Source organism: Chanodichthys erythropterus, chromosome 12 (genome assembly GCF_024489055.1).
Source record: "Chanodichthys erythropterus isolate Z2021 chromosome 12, ASM2448905v1, whole genome shotgun sequence".
Taxonomy (NCBI): Eukaryota; Metazoa; Chordata; class Actinopteri; order Cypriniformes; family Xenocyprididae; genus Chanodichthys; species Chanodichthys erythropterus.
The window spans coordinates 30,997,855-31,019,476 of record NC_090232.1 but is presented as its reverse complement, the minus strand read 5'-3'; the positions used below and the strand labels follow the sequence as shown (position 1 = coordinate 31,019,476).

General features: G+C 35.7%; 1 protein-coding gene across 2 annotated transcripts in view; it reads right to left on the bottom strand.

Moving 5' to 3' along the window:
- The window catches only part of arhgap10 (Rho GTPase activating protein 10), a 75,575-nt gene that overhangs the window by 39,322 nt on the left and 14,631 nt on the right, over positions 1-21,622 (bottom strand). For both annotated transcript variants that reach the window (XM_067404884.1, XM_067404885.1), the window contains exons 2-10: positions 8,266-8,361; positions 7,992-8,053; positions 5,978-6,049; positions 5,692-5,793; positions 4,078-4,188; positions 2,144-2,248; positions 1,321-1,450; positions 1,096-1,202; positions 897-991 (exon numbers count right to left, since the gene is read on the bottom strand). In XM_067404884.1, the coding sequence (XP_067260985.1) occupies positions 897-991; positions 1,096-1,202; positions 1,321-1,450; positions 2,144-2,248; positions 4,078-4,188; positions 5,692-5,793; positions 5,978-6,049; positions 7,992-8,053; positions 8,266-8,361 (880 nt within the window). The remainder of the gene's footprint in view (positions 1-896; positions 992-1,095; positions 1,203-1,320; positions 1,451-2,143; positions 2,249-4,077; positions 4,189-5,691; positions 5,794-5,977; positions 6,050-7,991; positions 8,054-8,265; positions 8,362-21,622) is intronic.

Here is a 21,622-nt window from a genome sequence, read left to right as displayed (position 1 = left end):
TTCAAAAGATTCCACAAACCAGCATCATGATGCACACGATTAGCGTTCATCATACACTCTGTCCAGGTCAGCTTTGATTAATGAGAGCTCCGAGTGTTTCCTGGATGATCAAAATATTTTGATTTTCTTTATCCTCTGACATAGGAGATGCAGTGCCAATTAATCTAATTTGTCTCACACTCATGCTAAACCCTTTTCCATCCATTTTCTCTCTGTAACAAAAACTTTGCGAACATCACACCATATCCACACCCTCCCCCACAGCATGTGTGACATGTTTTGATGGTTACAGCACATTCTCTTAAGCCCTATGTTTAGTACATGTTGCTTTATATTATTGCAACCAATTAGAAAGGTTGAAAAAGCATCAAAGAACAGTCCAGTAAGGTGTGGAAGTCACTATCAAGCACCATTTGAAGGTGGGACTTCCTTTTTTGATATATGGTCACAGAAGCACATGGTGTGAGAAGTTATTTGAGATTATTTTAAGATTATTTACTTTAGTAATCTTATTTAAAATGACATGAACTGTACATATTATATATATATATATATACACACACACTTTCAGTCACTCAGGCATGCTGTTAAAATAAACTTAAAACATGCATTTATAATAGTTTGATCACTTGGAATGGTTTGCACAGTTTTGGAGGTGCTGTTTGTCTACATCCAGGAACAGAACAACTTCTGATGGTTTTACTCAACAGCAGTAACACTCTTGTGATCGGTGGACAGACATGAGTTGTTAAGAGTACATATCCTTGGTTTACATATGCATGTTAAGATGCGTGTAGAGGAAAATTGTGTGGGTGATTTCAACTCCTGCCATTTCAGAAGGGAGTTTTTTTATGTGTAAATGGCATAAATTGTAACTGGGGACATGTCCAACATACCGATCTGTGATCTCTATGTCTAGGCAGAACCTCCTGTCAAGTGTGTCTGTGGTTTTGCGGACACAAGACTTCAGTGTAACAGAGTCCGTCTCCCCCTGAAAGCATACAGAACATTCTGTGAACAGCAGATCAGCAATACATTTATATTTTATTTTATGCCATTATTAAGACTAATGTATCATGTGGGATGAGAACTTACAAGCTTCCCGCCTGATCTCTGGTCAAATGTTTTCATGTGTAGAATTTTTTGTTCTTTGACAAACGTGCAATAGCGTTTCACCCAGCTGGATCCAAAAGGAGGAGGTCCTGCAGAAATAGCAATAACTATCAGTAATGCAACCAGCAAGGCACAGGATACATGACATGACAGTCAGTAAATGTAATAGGCACCCCAGAGTTACATCATAAAAATTGTTTTTCGTACGTTTCTCCTGCATGTAAAGATAGCCCTCGCTGCTGATGGGGCTGGTCTGTCTGTACTCCTGTGGCGACTCTTTGATTCTCTTCAATAACTCGTACACCTCAGAGCGCGTGCCCTCAAAACGACTCCGTGTCTGAAAGCAGAGGCACAACCTTAAAATAACAGAAACATAACAAAATATCTCAAATACTGATAAAGTTTTATGAATTCTGTGAGGGCCTGGTAACTGGGAATTTACACTGATGTGTTTTTTTATGTATTGAGTAATTTCCCAATGTATTCCAAAGATTTTGGGAATCCCATCAATGTGCTTAAACGATCTAATCCATGTTTACAAGCTATACATCCTCAGAACTCTGACCCTGACCATCACAACTGATTTATAACCGATTAAAAACAAAACATCAGCGAGGACAGTAATGTAGTCCAATCAAATAGGACGGGGAGGAAGTCGGCTCTCAAACTTCCGGCTTAGAAGTAAAACACAATGGAAGGTCAATGCAAACAAAGGCCTTTAAGTTTCCCTTGGAAACCTTGGCCCTCTCAAAACGCTGCTGTATCCTGTCTTGGTAACTCTTTTTTAATGTCAGTCTGCAAGCCAATAGCATTAACCAGAAGAACATGAGTGAAAAATGACTCGGCAGCTCAGCAAATCACTTTGAGTGTGTTGAAAAAAACATGTATATGCTGTTTAATGTACTTGCCACACATATATTTACCCATATATTGGATAAATGGAATTAAAAAAAAAAAAACCAAATATATATTTATAATCATTGAAAAAATGTAGTTGAAAACATTATGAAACTTTTTTTTTTTTACTTACATTTTGAATATTGATTTGAAGGGCCTTTTTGTAATGGTCAAAATCTTTGGCCAACTCATATCCCTGATGATAGAAAGTAAATACAGTCTGAAAGAATGCCAGCATCTGCACAAAAGAGAGAGGGGAAGAAGGGAATGAGAGAAAAAAAAAAATAGTACTAATATATATATATGTCTGTACTGTGTGTGTATATATATATATATATATACACAGTACAGACCAAAAGTTTGGAACCACTAAGATTTTTAATGTTTTTAAAAGAAGTTTCGTCTGCTCACCAAGGCTACATTTATTTAATAAAAAAAATACAGTAAAAACAGTAATATTGTGAAATATTATTACAATTTAAAATAACTGTTTTCTATTTGAATATATTTCACAAAGTAATTTATTCCTGTGATGCAAAGCTGAATTTTCAGCATCATTACTCCAGTCTTCAGTGTCACATGATCCTTCAGAAATCATTCTATTATGCTGATCTGCTGCTCAAGAAACATTTAATGTGTACAATTGTACAAAATATTTGTGTACAATATTTTTTTTCAGGATTATTTGATGAATAGAAAGTTCAAAAGAACAGTGTTTATCTGAAATCTAATCTTTTGTAACATTATAAATGTCTTTCCTGCCACTTTTGATTGATTTAATGCATCCTTGCTGAATAAAAGTATTCATTTCTTTAATTTCTTTTCAAAAAAATAAAAATAAAAATTCTTACTGACCCCAAATTTTTGAACGGTAGTGTATAATGCTACAGAAACTTTGTATTTCAGATAAATGCTGTTCTTTTGAACTTTCTATTCATCAAGGAATACTGAAAGAAAAAAGTACACAACTGTTTTCAAAATTAAAAATAATCATAAATGTTTATTGAGCAGCAAATCAGCATATTAGAATGATTTCTGAAGGATCATGTGACACTGAAGACTGGAGCAACGATGCTGAAAATTCAGCTTTGCATCACAGGAATAAATTACTTTGTGAAATATATTTAAATAGTACACAGTTATTTTAAATTGTAATAATATTTCACAATATTATTGCTTTTTACTGTATTTTTAATTAAATAAATGTAGCCTTGGTGAGCAGACGAAACTTCTTTTAAAAACATTAAAATTCTTAGTGGTTCCAAACTTTTGGTCTGTACTGTATATACCCTAGGAAATATATTAACATGTTCATATAAGCTTTTGTGTCTAAATCTCTATGTGATGTAAAAGATAAAAAAAAAAAAAAACACTGTTTTATGCAACTAGAAAGTCATACAGGCATCCATAGACTGGAAAACTTAGGTTAATATTTGCTCTGCTAAACCACTCAAAAACCAGATTCCATATAAAGGGTAGTAATTTGCTTATGCACACTATCAAATTGTGTGTGCACGTCGTAGGGGAATTAGTGAAAATCCGGGCCCAAACAGACCCACTTGCAAATGGCATGGACACACCCATACCCATATTTAGAATAGGCTTTTGTGTGTGGTAATTGTACCAAATGTAACCATGCTGCACTTACAGCTCTCACTATATATCTAAATATAATTCTATTTCACAGCTGGATCATTTCCATAATGATCATTTCCATTTGTTTCATAAAATTTGCACAGAAACAGTAAGGGTATTATGCCAGTATTCCAAACATGGACCCTGCTAGTGGCACAGAAATTACACACACACAAGCTTGTAACTAAGTGTTATAGCAAAACTTATGAAATGGAGTACATGCATAAATAAATAAATGTATATTTGTATAATGTAGAATACTACTGTACAATTGCTTCACAGCATTGAGAGTGTATTTCATTAAATGTGTTTCCTTTCTTTTTTGTGTCATGTGAAACCATATCAAATGCTGTTCATAGACAAACATGAAAGCAAACCATGTTGAAATAAATCAAGTTGAATGACCGTCTGGATGAAGGGTCATGCACTCACAGGCTCAACACACTCAAACTTCTTTCTCTCCTGTATCTCCTGCAGCTTGCAAACATACTCCAGAGATGTCTCCTGAAAGTGCTGTCTCATCGCATCCACCGACACATCTGCCTGAAAGACAGACAGAATAAAAAAAGTACCATACCAGTTAAGATGAAAAGGTTGAAGAAAACAAGGAAAAGAAATCATCTCATGAAAATTAATAGTGACTTAAGATATGGAGATGGAATTTTTTTTTTTTTTTTTTCCCCAAAAGGTGCCTGCCTGTCCATTTGTTTCCTGCCTTGCAACTCAACACAAAGAGCCCGATTCTGAAAACTGAACATTTGAAAACAAAGAAATAACTTGGATGATGTAATTGTGTAAATTATTTTTAAATGTAAACAGTGCTAAACAGTAACTATAATGTAATTAGTTATTATTTGTGCAAATACAGTTAAATACAGTGCATCACACCGACGTCTCTTAGCAACATTCCTTGACGAAATCCATGATAAATAAACATTTAGGTAGGCTTAAAGTCTCAAAGTTTTACCAAAACAACTTGGGAATTGAACTTGCAATGGAAGGTGTCTATGCCCACATACACACTGTCAAGTTCTGACAACTGCATTTAAATGTGGGAATGAAGCCCTTAAGCGGTTGTCCTTTACGTGTTATGCGTCCTGACATATTTTGAATACAGGAATAACTCCCAAATTCATTCAATTAATTCAATGCAATAACCACAGCAATGTTTAATTTCTTGTAAACAAGAACATTGGATGCATACAGTTTAACCCCACTGGTGTTTGTGACATTAGCTAGTTGCAATATAACTTTTATTATTAGTTAATATTACTGGAGATGCCCTGTGTTTTGTTTTGTTTTTTGGAAAGAGACAGCGCAAAATAAATAAATGTTGTCTCTGCATAAACACTGTGTTGCTCAATTTGAAATCACTTTAAAGAAATTTAGTTGAGTGCAGTTGTCTATAGATGTAACAGAACAATTTGTTATGTACTTGATTAGACTGAATGACCAAAATCTCTAACCATATTTGGCTCCAGTCAATGTGTTCATGGCCCATGACAGCTTAAGTGTCTTATGAACTGGGAAACAATTTAGCAGTCCTCTGGCATTCTTCAGCATTTCTATGTATCACATACTCAGAAGTTTGTCTGCTGTGAACACCAGTCTGACTCTTAAGAGCTCACAGCTAAAACTACTGCCCTTGACCCAAAACACACGTCATATGGTCTACAGGAACATTATGGCCCGCCATAAAAATATCAACAGTCTCTAGTGCTTTTGGTGCACAATGTATACAACATTCATGCCTGATGGGCACACCTTAAAAGGTTATGTTCCCCAGACTTTGTTCGGTCAAGACCTGGGATAATATGCTGCCCACTTTTTTGGAGCAGTATTGGGCGAGATGCCTACTGTAGCTTCTTAAATATAGTAAAAATAATGACAGACTGTACCTTCACTAAAAACAACTACAATAAACAGTATTGTCCTTGATTTAAAAATCCGATCCTCACCCCACAAGATACAGAAAAAACCCCAGTATTTCTGAAAATAGTTTGCATTACACATTCATGTGAGCGGGTAGAATGAAATGTGAAGTACCTCCTGTAACTGTGGCTCCTTCTTCTTTGCTGACATGTTCAAAAGTTTCTCTAGTGAGCTGTAGTACTTCTCCGTTTCCTTCTCGTATTTCTTTCTCTCTGCCTGAAGATAGCATGAGAAAATATAAAACGGAGGAACTTACTATTTTTAATTTATGGAATGAGAAGAAAGTTTTAAAAAATTAACTGGTTTCAATAAATGTAGAGTTATCCATTTATTTTAATAACAGTAAATCAATGCAAACATCCTAAATGTGGGAGCTGACAGTGAAGATCTACATTTTTACCTTTGCTGAGCCGAGTTGCTCTTTCCGAAACTTTTCTAAAGGCTTCATCAGTGTCTCTGTGATGTTTCTCATCTGTGAAAATGCAATTCAGCAATTTGATTTATGATATTTGACCATTTCATTTAATTATATTAAACAATAGCAGAACCAGGATGGTTTTCTTTCATCAAAACTTGCACAGACGCATTGTATGTTTAATTTTAAATGTTAATAAAGTTGACATCACTGCATCAGCTATTCCGCAAGTGATCACTACACCTGCACAGAAATTGCAATAAATATAAAGAAAAGTGTAGTTTCTAGTAGTGTAGAGTAGAAGTAGAAGAAATTCACGGTCACACACTCAGAGCAATCATTGTTTTAGCAATGTTTTATGGTATTAAAATATTTCGAAAGACAAAAACATGAACTTTATTGGATTTACTTCAATTCAGCTGTCACTTTCCTTTGGCGCGAGCACACTTGGCACAGCCCTTGCAACGGTTCTGTCATTAATTAATATGAATTAATATGATTAGCCTTTTGCTTGACTACGTTATCAAACAGCTAATAATGTGTTGCTAATGTTACACACACCGTTCCTGTTCTTTATCTCAGACAGAGTCAGACAGCTTCCTTCTAACACGCAGTATCCTTACAAACACTTTCAACAACTCAGAACATCAGTGGAGAAAGGCTTATATTTCATCATAACATTGTAATAGATTGATAAATCAACCAATTTTTCATATCAACAGAAAATTTACCGGGATAACCTGGCTTCTCTCGAGACTTTCCTGCTTCAGAGCAGACATAGTTAATGATATGCTAAAGCCTGCCAGCATGTTGTTGTGATTGGTTACAAGGTAGTCTATGACGTCACAAACACCGATTTCAAACCACGGGTTTTAGTTTTAGTCTTTTGTTTACTGCAGTTTCAATCATAAAATACTCAGCAATGGTTTGACTTGTGAATTTGCAAATGGTTTGTCTTAAAGCATATTAAAAACACTACATAGGCATATAAACAACACTAAAAACTTGATTTTCACCACAGGGGGTCTTTAATAATATTGTCTAAGAATTCAGAAGCATTTCAGAAACCAACTATTTTCTAAAGCTTATATTTTAATAACAATGATTTAAAATATCCATTAACTTACAAAAGTAATGAAATAACCAAGGCAACCCATAATGCGACTGTTATTACTCATTAAGACTGACAATGAGCATCTCCGGTCTACCATTACTCGGTCTCTGACCCTGTCAGGGCCTGTTAACTCTGCCCCTTCCACACATGCCTCCACTCAGCCAAGGGGCCATAACATCATTGGCCAGCTGCAGTGTTATGAATGGGTGGGGCTCAAATCTGAGCTCATAACAACTGTCAGCTGTTGCACTTTGAGTCATGGGCAGGGCCTTTAGCTCTCTAATTCTGCATACTGAATAAATACTAACATGACCTACATGCAACATGAGCCCTTCCTACCTAGATGGTTAACCACCTATTAGAATATATAATCCTCTCATATCTTAAGAATTATAAAAATAAATAAATAAATAAAAATAAATAAATAAATAAATTTTCACTTTAAAAGCAAGTTGCTAAGTTAATTACTGATAACATATACATTAGTCTTTGACATATAAAGGACTTAAAGTGCCACTGGACTTTCCACCAGAGTTTTTGAAAGTACATTTCCTATTCAACACAGTCGAGGTGACATGACTCAACATAAGCAGCTGTCTTGCGCAATCTGAGTAATTTGTGAGAGAGGACACAAATAACTTATGGCAATGTAACTCATTTCCGATGGCAAAACTGTGACTCAAACAAAACTAAAGCACACAGGAACAAACAGAGGACTGACGTCACTTTATGTGTTGAGAAGCGTGTTGAACTTAGTGTTTACAGATTACAGTTTGAGCCTCTCCGCAAGCAAATGGCCATGATGGCATGTTCCAAAAATATCTTTTAGCCTGCAAGGAATTGAGTAAAATGTGTTTAGTTCAAGTCTCAACTGGCTGTACTCACCATCAGATCTCTTTGGTCTTCCAAGTTTCTGAGAAAGGATGAGAACTCTCGCAAGGATTCATCTGAAATGACACATATGCAGACACTATTTGTTTGCTTGATTTTTAATGTCAGATTCTGTGGCTATTTTCAAGACTTTATGATAAAACTATACCAACTGTTTTATGAAGACACTGATCAAAGCATGATATAAGCAAATGTATGCATGTATGTAAATTAATATATGCAAAAAGGAAAAAGAAAAAACAAAAGAAAAGAAAAGAAAAAAACTCACCAATGCACTTCTCATCGTCAGTTTTGGCATCGCCGATGTACTCAAATTTGAACTCACCCAGGCACTGAGCAAACTTCTGCTGGGCCAATGAAAGCTCTGCAAGGCAGAGAGTGAAGACAGAGGTTTTTAAATCTGAAGGGAAATTAGGAATTGCTTTATTTTTGGATAAAGCAATGAGTGTTTCCATCATTTTCATTCAGGAAGGTGTGCCACACATTAACCTACACTACAATTCAAAAAAAAAAAAAAAAAAAAAAAAATGGGGTCAGTAATATTTCTTTGAAATGAATTAATTGTATTCAGGAAGGACACATTAAAATAAATCCAAATTGACATTAAATGTAGGGTAGGCAATTCGTTTTTTTTTAAAAACGTTGTTATACTGAAGAGTCACTTCCTGGTAGCAATCAATAATACAAGTGGTCTTTAAAACACGGATGTGTATGTACACATGTACATACACATCTTCTGTGGAAGTCTCAGGACCAAAAAATGTCCAAATGCAATGACATGATGTTCTACCTGCATGTCAACATATGTATTTCCATACCTCTGCACACCCTGCTCACACGTCATCACACGTTCTGTAAGGCTATGCAGAGTTGTAGACAGACAGCCACTGTGCACCACAAACAGCAGCCACTTTTTACAGTTCCTCCTGAACCAAAACATCGAGCTTATGCTGCATTCATGCCACGCCAGAACCGTAATTACAAAATGGCTGTTCATGTCCTCAGATTTGGATTTTGCATTTCTATTTCAATTTTTTAACAGCGAAATTAACCCTTTCATGCGTAAGTTTAAAATGTTCTAACCGACTGAGTTTTTTTTTAAGCCAACTGTTATTTTAGGAAGTTTCCCCTTATTGTTTCCATGGCGATGCATCATGCTTGTCGCGTCACATATCGCAGCTACAATAACACTGTATGACTGATGTATCGCTTTTAATTCATTTTTTCATTTTTTTATTCACAAACTTGCTTGCCATGTCATCAACTATCTGATATTCGATTCTCAAATAGGTGTAATTGAGTGTGTTTTGTCATTTAAAAACCTTTATAAACGATCTTGATCTATATCATGAGATGGGCGCCACCATGTTTGCATTGCAGTTCAGAGAGTCCTGTTAGTCGGATTTACAGCACGTGAATTCGTCAGTTTCTCCCGAAATACATGCAAGTAGCCGGGAACTGGGAGAAGAATAGAGTAAATTTTATAGTTACACTATGTGTATCTGATATAAATAAAACACATCGGCAAATTATAATTTAACTGATTGTTATTGCTGCTTCCATAGACATCAGTGTGTATTTTAAAAACTCAAAAATGTATTATATTACTAGTGCTTGTGTATTTAAATGTCCGAAACCTAAAATGAACATTATGTGGTTGAAAACACTGCATGGTTGTGATAAATGACAAGTGCTGAGCGTGTCCGTCTCTGCACTAGCCAAAGCACGAAAGCACAGTTTGAATCTGACAGTTATGTGATGTCACTGAATGTTCTAAATCCCATAAATCTAAATAAAAATCCCATATGTGGGATTAATCTGCAGCAGTCAGGTGGTACAAGTAAGAGCTCTGCAAGTTGTTTACATTTTCCTGTAATGTCATGTGGTTTGAGACATGAGGTAATTTAACGCCATCTCTCGTGACGCTTTGCAGAATCTGCATAAAAGACATCTTTCAAAAACACAAAAAAATCTCTCATACAGACCCCAAACTTTTGAATGGTAAAGTATGTAAACCAATCCATGACATGACCTTAAACATTTAAGGCACATACAGTTGCTTCATTGTACTGCACTGGGAATATTTGGATAACATTGCCCTCTGTTCAGGTGAAGTATTCCCAAAGAATAGCTTAACAATACCACCCATTTACAGATATGGGCTGGTCATAATGGAAGTTATGCTCTGCAAACATCCTGCTGGACTTATGTTGCCAAGAGCATCCTGAATTAGCAGGTGTTGCTAATAGATCCCAAGAATTCCCCTTCCCTAAGGAAACCATGTGGAAAACCCAATGAAAAAAAAGAGGTGGGAATTTGCCTGGAACATGAGGCTGGGAGAGGATTTGTAAATCAGATTGAGCAAATTTCATTCTGTGGATTCCCTAAGGATGATCCTGATATAAGTGAACTCTCACTGGGGTCCGTGGGACAGAGCAGTAGGGGTATTTTAGGACGAACACTATGAGCGGTATCCAGCAATGTAGTGTCGTCAACATTGACAGCTGGGCCCGTCTGTGTGAAATGAGCTGGCAGTGTAGACCTATCACACATCTTATCCTGCTTACTATGGTGGTTTCTAAATTTGCTTGCCATATTTGTCTCAGATTTGCAGTCTTTTATCCTTGTAATCCACTTGTAAAGTCATTCCAATTGATTCCATTCAATCATTCATGAATGACCCATATTTCATCTACGGCCTCACAGCTACCCATTAAGCTGCTTACTCCACCCTCTTGCCCAGTCCAAACTAAAAACGCCTTGTCAACTCATCTGTGCGGGTTGGAGTGAATGTGGATTACTATACAACAAAGCTCAATCATGTGAGTCAGGCAGAGTGGACTTGCTGACTACATGCCCCTGGACATAGAGGACTGAGAATGTCAAGAGATAAATGTGAATGATAAACACTGTGCTTTAGGGCAGGGCAGGAGAATTCAATTAAAGTTCCAGGAGTCCCAGTCTCTAAATTTTTGACTGTGAGCAGATGTCTGTACACTGTGTGACATTCAGAGTGTGTCAGTGAGATGTCAACTGATGTTGACATATCATGGTATTTTTATATTATGATATAGTAAAGGGAACTACTGTATGATGAAAAAATGCTCTGATTAAGGATTATATAATTTTAAGGGTTGGCCAATCATTAGCAATCTATAGCTAGGCTCAACACTAAGGATTTTGACTTGCCCTGCCCTGCCTGTTAATGCCTCTAACTTCACAACGCCACTGTGTGCAGGGGAGATTGATCACCTTATTCTAGTGGGTATTAGGAAGGGCAAATGTCAGCCAGTGGGCACTGGACTAAATCAATGTATTGTTTGTTGACCTTCTGTTCTTTCAGCCAGACTCAAAATAGAATCACCAGGAAACTGCTTTCTTTCCTTTCTTCCATACGTGTGTAAGGTAAGCATTACTCTGTAAACATATGAAGACGTGGCTGCGGAAGTTGCCACATGTTACAACTTGAAAAAGTGAAATTCAAAACTAGTTCCATGAAGAATGTAAGTAGATCAGATAGTGGATCAACAGAACTCCAGGTAAATCATGAGTAATATAAAGTTTAAATGACAAAAAAGGTCAAAAGTGAAATTTTATATATAAATCACAAGAAAAAAATTAAATTTTTAAATATATTCAGATAGAAAATAATTTTTCATCGAATAAAGGCATATAGCCTAAGGGGAGCTTAAGAGACTTCTTGCAAAAATGAGATTAAAAATGTAGTACTTAATGTAGCACAAGGTATTTGACAGGAAAAGAACAGAGACACAATAAGCGGTTCTGAAAGTGCTGTAATTGTCAGCGTTTTAATCACCAAAATGACATTTTAAATTACATTTTAAAAGGGTTTAGATGCTTTTTGATTTACTTCTTTCTTTACTAGGATCTTTTCTTAAATTCTAAGAGGAAACGCCCACATTTCTAAGAATTTTCTTAGAATTGTCACTAGGAGCAACTCTTTGCAATAAGAATTTTCATGAACACCAGCCCAGACCAAACAGGTGAATATTTCACAAATCTGAGGTAGATTTAAACACTCAAAACATTTTTGAATTATTTAGGCCCACACTTTTACAGTAATTTTTCCTTAACATAAAAATCTTATAGTCCCCCTGTAGTCAATAATTTTATACATTAAAACTCATCTTTAATCACCAAAATGACATTTTAAATCTTCATGCTTTAAAATTGCTTGAATGTAACTACACCCTTGCCTCATTGAGTATACACGGTTCTATGAATATTAAAATTAGCCCTGCCTCCACTCACTCGCTCGGAGATCCGCTCGTTGATGATCACACGTTGACATGATTGGTTACAAGGTAGTTTGTGACACACAGAAACACCGGTTGCATATGGTTTGTCTTAAAGCACATTAAAAAACACCACACAGACATATAAACATTAAAAAACTTGAATCTTCATAAACATTCAAAACTGCATGTTCAAACAGGTGATATTGTTTCAAGCATAAAACAGGTTTATGTTGCCTGACTTTGATGATGCGTATCTTCAGCACAGATTGCACAGCAGTGCAGGCTGCAATATTAATAATATTACATGTTTTGTCTCTTAGAAATGAACGTTTGGCAGTAGCTTGAGTTGACAGTAGTAGTGGCAGCTTGAGTTAGGATGCAGATATAAATATATGCTCAATACCAAAAACAGTAACATATAGAAATTGTAACAACCTTTTATATGGTAAAATTGAAGTTTGAGTTTATTAAAATTAACCGTTGGTCATCCGTATTAGCATACATTAAATCATGACAACCACAGTTAAAACCACACATAGCGCACCTCAATACCATGGTAAAGCATACCATGGTATGCTATAGCTTAATCACAAACATATTTTAATTATATTCCATTACTTCTTTAATACATTTAATACATATCTACATTACTAATAAAATTCAATATGAATATCCCACATTTCTGCCACAATATCTTGGTGCAGTTAGTGTTACTACAGTAAATCCATGGCAAACGATGGCGATTTGTAGATTAAAAATGTTAAGCTTTTGCCGCATAAACATTATCGAAAGTTTATCGAACCTTGATATTGTTTTTATCAAGGAAAATTATACCGATATAAATGTAACAATGTAAGTGGCATGAGCAACTCAATTTAAAGGCTATCTGAGAAATCTTCAAATCTACTATTTACTTACAGCAGTTATCTAGGCAATGTCAGCAGAAAAAAACAAGTTCAGAAACTGGAGATATGGTCTACCCTTATACTCTGGACTCTAAAAAATAACGCTGACTCAGCAGTAATGTGCAGGCACAGACAGGTCGGTCAGAGACCTGACTCATGACATCGAGATCTGCTGCTCACTCATGGGGAATGCTTGAAGCATTGATGTGACTTAAGGAGTCTTAGGATGTGCAATCAGAAAGGACATAGTCAGTGTTATGGGAATACCAAGAGGGGCGTGCGAGCACACACACATGGAGGTTCGGTCCAATGACAAACCCCCAAAAATTCCATGGCCAATCCGAGGGAATTCCTTCAACAGTGAAGCATTTTGAAAATACAAACCAAAAACAACACACCCTGGAAACAGTGAGTGTAAGGTCAAACTCTGAGTACAGCCAAACCCTGGTGCTGACCAAAGGAAAATATTTTGTCAAATTTATGACAGAGACTCAGTGACCGTTACAATTTTCTGCACCAAGCATAAGCCATAGATTTGATAACAAATATATTATGTTGACCATAAAATGTTAAAATGCAAAAAGCCACTTGTTCCAGGAAACTGACAACTCTGTCGTGTCAACCGGTCTATTATGGAGAGGTTAAATATGGGTTTGGTGCCTTATTGTCAAAACAGAGGCACTGACATAGACACATATTTTAGTTTCAAACATAGAGGCCTGCATTTAAAGTGACGTTATAGTGAAGTGAAGACACACTTTGCTGATAAATTCAACTAAAAGGATTTTGCTGCACGCCTGCACCATGACTTTAAATCCAAATACACCCTTTCAAAAAAATAATTCACCAAAAAAGAAGAGTTAAGATGAATGTTACCAAAAAAAAAAAAGAAAAAAGAAATCTCCATAAAAGGACCAAATATAGCACATTAATGTGTGTCACATAAGGTTGGATGCCAAGGATTCAAAATTTCTTTGGTTCTCATGTGTCTAATCCTATCAATGATCATGAGGTGCTAAATTTAAATATGCACACAATGGAGTTGTGACTACTTTTATGGGCTTTACTGCCCATGGTTAGCATTTACTTTTACTGTATGGAAAAGAGAAACATCCTGCATAACATCTTTAATGGAATAAAGAAAAAGTTTGGAACATTAAGAAGATGACTTTCAAAACCACTGTCTTTTTTGTTTGTTTGTTTGTTTGTTTGTTTGTGGCTTTACTGAGAGAAAAAAAAAAAAATATATATATATATATATAATATTTATAATAAACCTGAGCAATTTTTGATATTTACCTACATCTAGACGATCGGGTGTGTTCTGCACATCTTTGTCTACTACACATACGTGAGCATGCGTGATGTTCATGGTATTTTCAGTGTCTTCTGTGTTACTGTATGGTGACACTTTACATGTACTTCATCTGCAGAGCTGCTCTAAGAGTTTACTTCACGAGCATTTCACCATTTAATTTGAGAATAACTAGGCTATCTGCAAATACAAACAGAAATGTAAAGGTCTTCACAAATATTTTTCTATTGTAAAAAAAAAAAAAAAAATACTTCTCAATATAATAATAATACATTCAGTGTAGTAAAACATTAATTATTATTTTAAGGCAAATCATAAAAGTTTTTTTTTTTGTTAATTACATTTATAAAAAAATATTAAATTGTTAAAGGTCGGACGCTGGTCACTATGTGATGCTGGTGGAGGAAAACTTTTTTCTGACAGGAAACTGAGTTTAGTGTAAATTTGCACAGTGTAAAAACTACAGACTCAGAATAATCTTGTTTTCCATTTGCATTAAGATTATTTTTATTACCCCACTTTCAGATAATTTTACGGAAGTCAAATTCACTTCATTTAGATTTCCCCCCAGGAAACAAGACAACAACCAAAATGGACCAGTTCACAAGTCATCACCAGTGTTTCTGAAAGGTTCTGGTGAAATGTCTTAGCCTAACATCTTCAGCGTTTAAGCGTTTTGCCAAGGATTTCTTCATGTACTTAAAGTTTTCTAAAATAGGAATGTCTTTCTCCTCTCTGACAAGCAGGTTTACAGACAGCCGAGCAGGACAAACACATAGACACACACAAACATAAAAGACACGATCTCAGCCTATGTTGTGTAACAGAACAGTGTTACTCAGTGTCTGATTACACATAAATGTACAAGAGACACACCTCTCACTCCTTTGTAATTTGTGTACCGTTTGAACTGTCTTGTAAGGTTGAACACAGCATCGACCGAGTTACTCATGTCGTGTGGGTTTATCGAGTTTTAATTGTTTGTTTCCTGATTAATTATGCATGAAACATTAGTTGTGTTGCACTAACGTTGCAGAAAATACATTAAAGAAATATTAGCTATTATGACAGATCAATATAAAACATTTCAATGATGTTTGGTTTATCTTGGTTCATCTAGTTTTTCTCACTGAGCCCAGGAAACTAGGGGGGGGGGGGGGGGATGCCCCTCCTATTGCTTATCACAGGAAAACACACATCTGGGCACATGCAATACTGTAAGAACAGGGTAGAGTCAATGATACAGTCGATGACACAACAGTGAGGTATTCTTCTGCTACACATTCCCCAAAGGCATTTCGTACAAGGATTCCAAAACACAGTGTCAGTTTTTCTTTCCCAATAAATAAAGACAAGCACTTCAGCAGCAGAACTGCCTTTGGAGTAAAGACACACACCCAGTCTGAGTCTTAATCACTGCAACCATTCATATGCACTGTGAACCAATGAGTAATAAGCACTTAGAAAGAAAAAAAAAAAAAAAAAATGTTGAAACTTGTCATTATGCAAATGCTTATTATCTTGAGCAATTTACAGTAATGGCATGGGCAGTCTTTCTAAAATACCTTTGTGCCTTTAGTGCTTGGAAAGAAAATTTCAGTAATTCAGCCATTTCAGTTAATGGACAGCACTTACAGTGGCATGAAGAAGTATGTGAACCACTTGCAGATTCTGTGAAAATGTGAATCATTTTAATAAAATAAGTGAGATCATACAAAATGCATGTTATTTTTTGTTTAGTACTGTCCTGAGTAAAATATTTTACATGAAAGATGTTTACATTTAGTTCACGAGACAAAACAATAGCTGAATTTATTAAAATAACTCCATTCATAAGTATGTGAACCACTGATTCTCAATACTGTGTGTGGTTACCTGATGATCCACGACTGTTTTTTTTGTTTTGTGATGGTTGTTCATGAGTCTCTTGTTTGTCCTGAGCAGTTAAACTGAGCTCTGTTCTTCAGAAAAATCCTCCAGCTCCTGCAGATTCTTCAGTTTTCAAGCATTTTTGCATATTTGAACCCTTTCCAGCAGTGACTGAATGATTTTGAGATCCGTGTTTTCATACTGAGGACAACTGAGGGACTCAAACACAACTATTAAAAAAAGGTTCAAACATTCATCAAAGTTTTTTTTTTGTTTGTTTGTTTAAATATCATTGTTTTTCATTTAGTACTGCCCTTCGGAACCAACAGAAGATACTTGCATGTTTCCCGGAAGAAAAATTAAGTACAATTTACCTTGATATTTGAATTCAAAAGTTTTCACCCCTCGACTCTTAATGCATTGTGTTTCCTTCTGGAGCATCAGTGAATGTTTGAACCTTTTTTTAATAGTTGAGTATGATGCCCCTCAATTGTCCTCAGTCTGAAAAGATGAATCTCAAAATCATACAGCCACTGCTGGAAAGGGTTCAAATATGCAAAAAAAATCCTTGAAAACTGAAGAATCTGCAGGACCTGGAGGATTTTTCTGAAGAACAGAGCTCAGTTTAACTGCTCGGGACAAACAAGAGACTCATGAACAACCATCACAAAACATAAAAACAGTTGTGGATCATCAGGTAACCACACACAGTATTGAGAATTTAATAAATTTTAAGACATTTTAATAAATTCAGCTATTGTTTTGTCTTGTGAACTAAATGCAAACATCTTTTATGTAAAATATCTTACTCAGGAACATGCATTTTGTATGATCTCACTTATTTTATTAAAATTATTCACATACTTTTTCATGCCACTGTACATGGCATCAGACCTAGTTCAATCAGTGAAGACGTTGTGATGCGAATAATGAACTGATTTAAACTGAACTGAAATCATGCCTTTTCTGATTTTAAAACCCACCTAGAAAGGGTCTAGTACTTTTGTTGATTAAGATTTTGTGAGCAGTCTGGTTTTAATTTACATGTTCACCCAGAAATCCCCACTGAATCACATACTGAATATAAAACAGAAACTTCATTTTGGAAAGTGATGTCATTCACAATGACGTCCTGATTGGACCCACATGTGTGCTTTAGCGCAGTATGCCTCTTGCAGATCTAAACCAAACTAGCCCACTGCATGTATGATTTGGAGATATAAGGGAAAACAATGACCCTATCTTACTCAAAGGCTGACTCATGAAACCCGATGAAGAGAAATTAGCCTGGTTGTCAATAACTTCTGTTTATGTAAAGGTCTAATGAAATGTGTGTATACACAATAAGTAATAAAATGGGTTCTTGTTAAGAATCATCTGAATGGTGTACACACACGAGTACTCAAAATGTTTTTTTCTATAAAAAAGTGTTTTAATTATGTATAGAGCGAGTTACTCCCTTAATGCATTTCACCATGTTGAAATTATATTAGTTGCTGTGTTTCACTAAACATCAGAGAGAATACTCATTGGCTGTCACCTCCGTAGACACACTATAGCGTAATGTAGTTTGCTGATGTGGACACTGGACCACTCTCTTGAATAAAAAAAAATGCAGATCAATACATCACAGGCTCTTTACATGTCAATCTTTATCTTCTAAAAAACAAACAAAAAACAAAACAAAACCATAAGACTTTCATTTATCTAACACAAATAAAGATATTTTTGATGAAATTCAAGAGGTATATGACTTGTCCATGCAATATAATCACCACTTTAAAGGTCCAGAAATGAACTAAATACATTGTTCAAACAGTCGACTTGACTGCAGTGGTTCAACCTTAATTTTTATGAAGCGATGAGAATACTTGTGTGCAAAAACAAAACAAAAATAACGACTTTATTCAACAATATCTTCTCTTCTGTGTCATTCTCATTGTTTACGTCCAGCGCTTCCAGGTTCTACATCAGAATGCCGACTCATTATTGGCCGACTCCTGCGTCAGGATCACGCATGCATCGTGCTGCTCATGTGATCAGCTTTGGCCAATACTGAGCCAGCATTCGGATGTAAACAATTTCAATATATTGCCCTACTATAGTGCATAAATTCTTGCGGGATTATCCTGCTTTACATGTGTGAAACCTGCAGGAATGTGTAAAATTATGCGCAATACCAGCAATCTCATGCTAAAATTCAGTCCCTGCAGATAAATGTACATCATTAGTACCTGCACAAAACAGATAAGAGTCACCGGTTGGCAATGGAAATGAAACTCCAGGAAGATTAATAATAAAAGGTCTGAATAAATACCAGCACAATCTCAGTCTTCAGCACAGACATTCCCCAGTGCTCTCAAACAAGTCCTTTTAAGGCATGCTGGGAGAAATACTGGAAATGGCCAAGATCTCCCTTATGAACGCAAGAGGCCCATCTATTACTATTACTAGTCATCTATTACTTAAATAATTGAGTTTCAGTTTCCTCTTACTGGGAAAAAAAAAAAAAAAAAAAAAAAAAAAAGGAAATAAAGAAACTGAGACATTTATTAGGCTAAATTGTGAGTGCAGGTTAAAAGAGCACCAAAGTATTAAGGGTGAAGGGGTTATGTAACAAAGTATGCAATGGGATGTGGGGTATGACAGTAAAAATGAAACTGATGGAGGTTCAGGTCAAGTCCATTCTGAACTAATGAAGATGAGGGACATGAATTCTTCAGGTTCACACAGTCTCAAAATGTCACTCAACTGGTGGTCTTTTAAACAATTCTCAGCTTTAAACAATGGTTTTGAAATTTCAACAATATATTATAAGTAGCTAAATCCCAAGAACAAACAATTTCACACAAAGGAATTAATAGCACTATGATTGACAGGAGAGGAAAATCCAATGCTAATCAATACAAACAAATAGAGGGGGGAAAAAATAAAAAAAAAGGGAAGAAAGAGAGAAATAGTGAGGGAGTAGAATTAGGAAGCACGAAGCAGCGTAGTGTCCAGACTGATAACAACCCATTTTTGAATACACGGAATGCCCAGGTTAAAGTACAATTATATTAACTCTTATTTATGCATAACTAAAAAATAGAACAGAGTTAAGGTAGTTTTAATTTGTGTGCATTAGTTACAACTGTAGTATTATTTCCTTATTTTTATTATTCATGAATGAATACAAGATGGTGGACATTGCGAGTGTATTTGCACATGCTGTGTATTTGTTAGGGATGTGCACTATGACTAATTTCATTAACATTTAAATTGACATTTTGTAACAGACAACTTGTGTAACAAACCCCCAGAGGACAGTCAATGTCTGTTTGATTGATCCATCTGAAATAGACTTAATCTATGAATAAATAGTCAAATCTTGAATGCCACTGAAAAATATATGCAATGTACTTATATATGTGATGTTTATCTCACATTAAGATCATTGCATATTAAACTTAAGTGTTCACTTTATCAGCATTAACCAATATAGACATATTTATTAAAATCAACTGAATCAGTAGGCATTGCTGTGCCAATAAGTGAAAACTCAACAGCCTATTATAAACAAAATTCCTCAAATAAAAACTAGCCAAAACAAATTGGCACCTGTCAAGGTATTGTTTGAATCTGTGTTAGAACATGGTTTAGATCCAGTTATAACTGTATTTGCAATGTACCAAGCACAGGAATTGTCTCATATTTTGCTTTTTGCTTTTTACATCTTAACACTGATGAGGTCCCTAAAGCCAGAGCTTGGTTATCGGACCTGAACATTTCTAACAGAATCATTGAATGGGATACAGTGTGGGAAAATACTTTCCATGCATCCACAAACCCTAACCACCAATTCATTCATTTTAAAGTTATTCACAGGGCATGTTTAACTACACGTACACGACATGCCATGGGCCCCACCCATATTGTAATTTTTCTGGTCCTGGTTGCCTGGACACTTTGATGCATATATTTCCTTTAAGCATTGGCTGCACTCTTTACTGGAGATACTATATCTGGAACTGTCATCTGCACAGACAAATCACGCTAAAACTCTATCTTTGTCTAGTTGGAAGAATTGGATATCTACAGTCAAAGACATGTTAGATACTTAATTTGCAGCTACTGCTTCTGCTGTTATCTTGTATTATGTTTATCCATCCAAGTCCTGAGTGCAACGGGATGGGTGTGGGAAGGGGGGAGGGTATAGGGGTAATAGAGGTCAAATACGTTTTCTTTATAATACTGCATAAAGTTCTGTATGTTTTCTCAAAAATAATAAACACTGAATTACAAAAAAAAGAACATGCTTGTGTATGCAAAGTAGGCTACCTGTATACACGTTGACAGGCAGCAAAAGTGCAAGAAAAGCTTGACGTGTACTGGCAACTACATATTATTTATTTATACCTTATCTGTTGTTGTAAAGTAAGTTTCATTTATAATGTTTACCCTTTAATCCAGTGTAGAAATATATATTAGTAGGACTCCGATGCTGCAGGCTCCGATGTGACACTGAGGGCACAGTTAACCATCAAGCTAAATTACGAGCATGACTGTGTTTACACGGCCATTTCTTTGTCCGATCTTTCCTGTTCCACTCACTGATCTTTTCCAGGCCTCTGTTCTTCCCCTCTCTCCCTTGCTCATTCTTTCTTTCTTTTCTTCCCCTAAAGCCTCTTTTGGCTTAAACATCTCTAAGTTTATTAAGCACAATATTTTTTGATGAGCATGACATCATTCTCAACCCTCTGGGCTCAGTATCAGTATTAATTCCATGAATACGTTAGAGATATGATCATTTCTGTGAAATACCACTGCAGTCATTCCAGGGCTGCAACACGTCTACATGCTGAACTGAGATAGAAGTCTTTGGTTTTGAAAACTCACTTGAGAACAAAAAGACCACAACAAATCTTGTTCTTGCTAAGCAAGTGGAAGAACATATGCTAATTCATTAGAACAAACTGACGTAAAAAAGTTCTGGAGAGAGTGTACTAAGCAAATCAAAAAGGAGAGTCATCAAGCATAACTCAATAGAAGGTTAAAGGATTAGTCCACTTTCAAATAAAATTCTACTGATAATTTACTCACCCCCATGTCATCCAAGATGTTCATGACCTTCTTTCTTCAGTAGAAAAGAAATTAAGGTTTTTGATGAAAACATTCCAGGAATATTCTCCTTATAGAGGACTTCAATGGAGCCCAAATGGTTGAAGGTCAAAATTAGTTTCAGTGCAGCTTCAAAGGGCTTCAAACGATCCCAGACGAGGAATAAGGGTCTTATCT